A 2845-nucleotide genomic window follows, 5' to 3' on the forward strand; every position below is an offset into this window, starting at 1 on the left:
TGTAATGTGTATACATATCCATATGCACACATGTAGGTTGTACCCGTGTTGGTCTAAGGACATAGGTGGACAAGATTCTTTGGGTAAATGCGATATCTTTTATGAGACCAACTTAGACTGAGCTGGTCTAATAAAAGGTATTGGATTTACCCAAAGAACCTTACCTGCCTGTATCCTTACGTAGTGCATTCTCGTCAAACCACTCCCTGACATTGATCAGAAGATGACAACCTTGCTATACGATCATCCCCTAGAATTCAGTAAGGGATTCTGGTTCTCCGGTAGAATCCTGTGGGGTGGTTCAAAAAATAAGACTATAGGAAAAGGTCTCCTTTTCAAGAAAATGTTTTGACTTTTAGAGTTCTGTAGAGCCCTATAAAATTATATTTCTTGCAAAGATTCCATTCAACTTGTAATGTGGTGCTATATTAGTATTATTGTTCCCATTAGCATAGCCTGTTAAGCTGATTAATAAGGATTGCCATGCATCATTTTCCATGCTCCTAAGGACAACGCTGTGAATCATTTACTACAGAGACCTCTCCAACAAGCATTTGACAAAGACAGGAGTGTTAAAAGATTAAATTGACTGTGTTGCACATGAAGCATAGATATTTACAGCCTCTGCTATGTTTGTAGTCAGTTCATGTCCAGTTTGAAACCGACAGTGGTAATTTCTCTGTTTCCAGAAAATACCTACAGTGCCAGGTAATTTGAACCATGCTTAGTTTGAGCCATGGTTGGCTTGTACCACACTGTGCTACCAGTCACTGAGTCTCTTTCATAACTGCGGGGGGATTGCCCTTTTACATGTTCATTACTTCCTTTACACACAGTAAATAAAATAATAACTTAAACTATAGAAAAAAAAACTGCTGTTAAAATAACATTAAGGTTCTTTCACAAGCAAGAGTAGCAAATGTTCAAGAAGGTAGGAATCTCCTGTCTTCAAATTTGCATTTCTAGTTATTCAATAAAATAGATCATAAGAAACAAAAAAAATGTTCTCCCTGCCCATGTCCCACTGCTGTGTTGCAGCTCTGGATGCAAATCAACAGAAGCAAAGGCAGGGGTGCCATTTCCCCAGTCTGTGCTCCGCTTGCAGTCCCGTACACACATCCAAGGTTCAGTGTATATTTATTTCCTTTGTGTTGCTTTCTGGCAACTAAAAAGAAGCTGTCTCTTAGTGTATGTTGATCAATTTAATGGGCTTTAGTGGCTCCTGCAGAAATTGCGTAGTCTTTGGCACTGTTGTGCACAGTGTTTACATCATTTTGAAGACTTGGGTAATTAAATTTATAGTTATGTAGGGCCTTTTCTGTAAAAGACAGATTTAGATCCTGATTCAAAGCCCACTGAATTTGATGGAAACTTTAGTTGGCTTTAGCAGGCTTTAAATTAAATGGGTTCAGCTGCCTGAGTTGGTAGGGTGTATTTGCAACATTTTGGATTATTTGCAGTACATAGGTTGGAGGAAAGTATTTTAAGCACTTTCAAGCTCAAGGGCTCAGTTCTTTCTTCAGAATCCCCCTCAAACAAACCTGTGGGAGTTGTTGTGTATACATCCATCACTGACAGAGATTGGCTTCCAGGTTCTCAAAACTGGTAAAAAAATATATATGTATCTGTATGAAAGTACAGACTGTGCTTGAGCTGTCACGACTTTTCAAAGCTTAAGTCACTTCAACCGATTTACATTTTCCTCCAAGTCAGCTGGAATATTTTAAGGATTGTTGATTTGCCCAAATTAACTGTGCTAATTGCAGCTAGCTATTTAGGCCCCTGAACTTCTCTAGGGAAAAATATACATTTAAAATAACTTTGTCACCTTTTTTTTAAAAATTTATTTTTGTCAAGCCTAACGTCTTTGTCCTGAGTCCTTCTTTGGGTAATTCTCAGCTTCAGTGGCAAATAATCCTGCACAGAGTCCCAGATGCAGTGGGATTTCTCTAGCTACATGTGGAAGAGAAAGGATGGGGACATCTGGAGGTGGGACAGAAAGAGTGAGGAGGAGGAGGAGGGTGGAAGCTTGTACATCCTTCCCTAAGTATCAACCAGCCGTTGCAGTAGGTAGAATGTGAGGATGCTGCAATCCAGGCTACCCAAAAGCTGGTTTTTTCAGTGCAGTCTGGGGGTCCCTATTTCTCCCTACCTCTGTGGAAATCTTCCACCTGGGCCCTAAACTTAGGATGGTACCTGCAGCAATGCAGAGGGAGGGCTCAACTCTAAACCCCTTCACCAAAAAGTATCAATAATTACCGAAGTGGCACAACCATCGTGACACTAGTTATGCTATCATCCATTCTGAAATGATGATGACGATGATGATTCTAATGCGCAGCTGCACCTTCCCATTGTGCTAGGTTCTGTACATACATTAAAAAGATGTCCCTGCCATAGGAGATTTACAGTCTCAACATAACTATTGTTATTGTTTTTAAGCCTATTTCTGCTTCCTATGGCAAACGCTCAAGATTTATATTGTGTTTTGAAAGGAGTGTTTCAATTTATCCTAGGAGGGCTATGTCCTGGCTCCAGCGATCCCTGTAATGAGAAGCCGTGTCCAGGGGACATGCAGTGCGTGGGGTACGAAGCAAGTCGCAGGCCGTTCATCTGCCAGTGCCCACCAGGAAAGCTTGGGGAATGTTCAGGTACAGATTGCACCCCAGAGATAAGCAGGAAGTGCAGGAAGGCATGATTTATATATGAAGCACTTCCATTGTGTCATTGTAAGTAGAGCTGCTGTTGAAAGTCAGTGGGGATTTATTTGTGCTGAATGCTTTGAAGGATCTGCTCCAGTTATGTCAACTTACATGGATTGTAAAAGAAGCCAATTGTACAAACC

The 2845-nt window shown here is 40.8% G+C and overlaps 1 protein-coding gene across 5 annotated transcripts in view; it reads left to right on the forward strand.

Moving 5' to 3' along the window:
* The window catches only part of FAT3 (FAT atypical cadherin 3), a 745318-nt gene that overhangs the window by 689877 nt on the left and 52596 nt on the right, over nucleotides 1-2845 (forward strand). For all 5 annotated transcript variants that reach the window (XM_019524814.1, XM_019524817.1, XM_019524818.1 and 2 more), the window contains exon 20: nucleotides 2517-2651. In XM_019524814.1, the coding sequence (XP_019380359.1) occupies nucleotides 2517-2651 (135 nt within the window). The remainder of the gene's footprint in view (nucleotides 1-2516; nucleotides 2652-2845) is intronic.

The sequence above is a fragment of the Gavialis gangeticus genome, unplaced genomic scaffold (genome assembly GCF_001723915.1).
Source record: "Gavialis gangeticus isolate Ggan-Ray unplaced genomic scaffold, GavGan_comp1, whole genome shotgun sequence".
NCBI lineage: Eukaryota > Metazoa > Chordata > Crocodylia > Gavialidae > Gavialis > Gavialis gangeticus.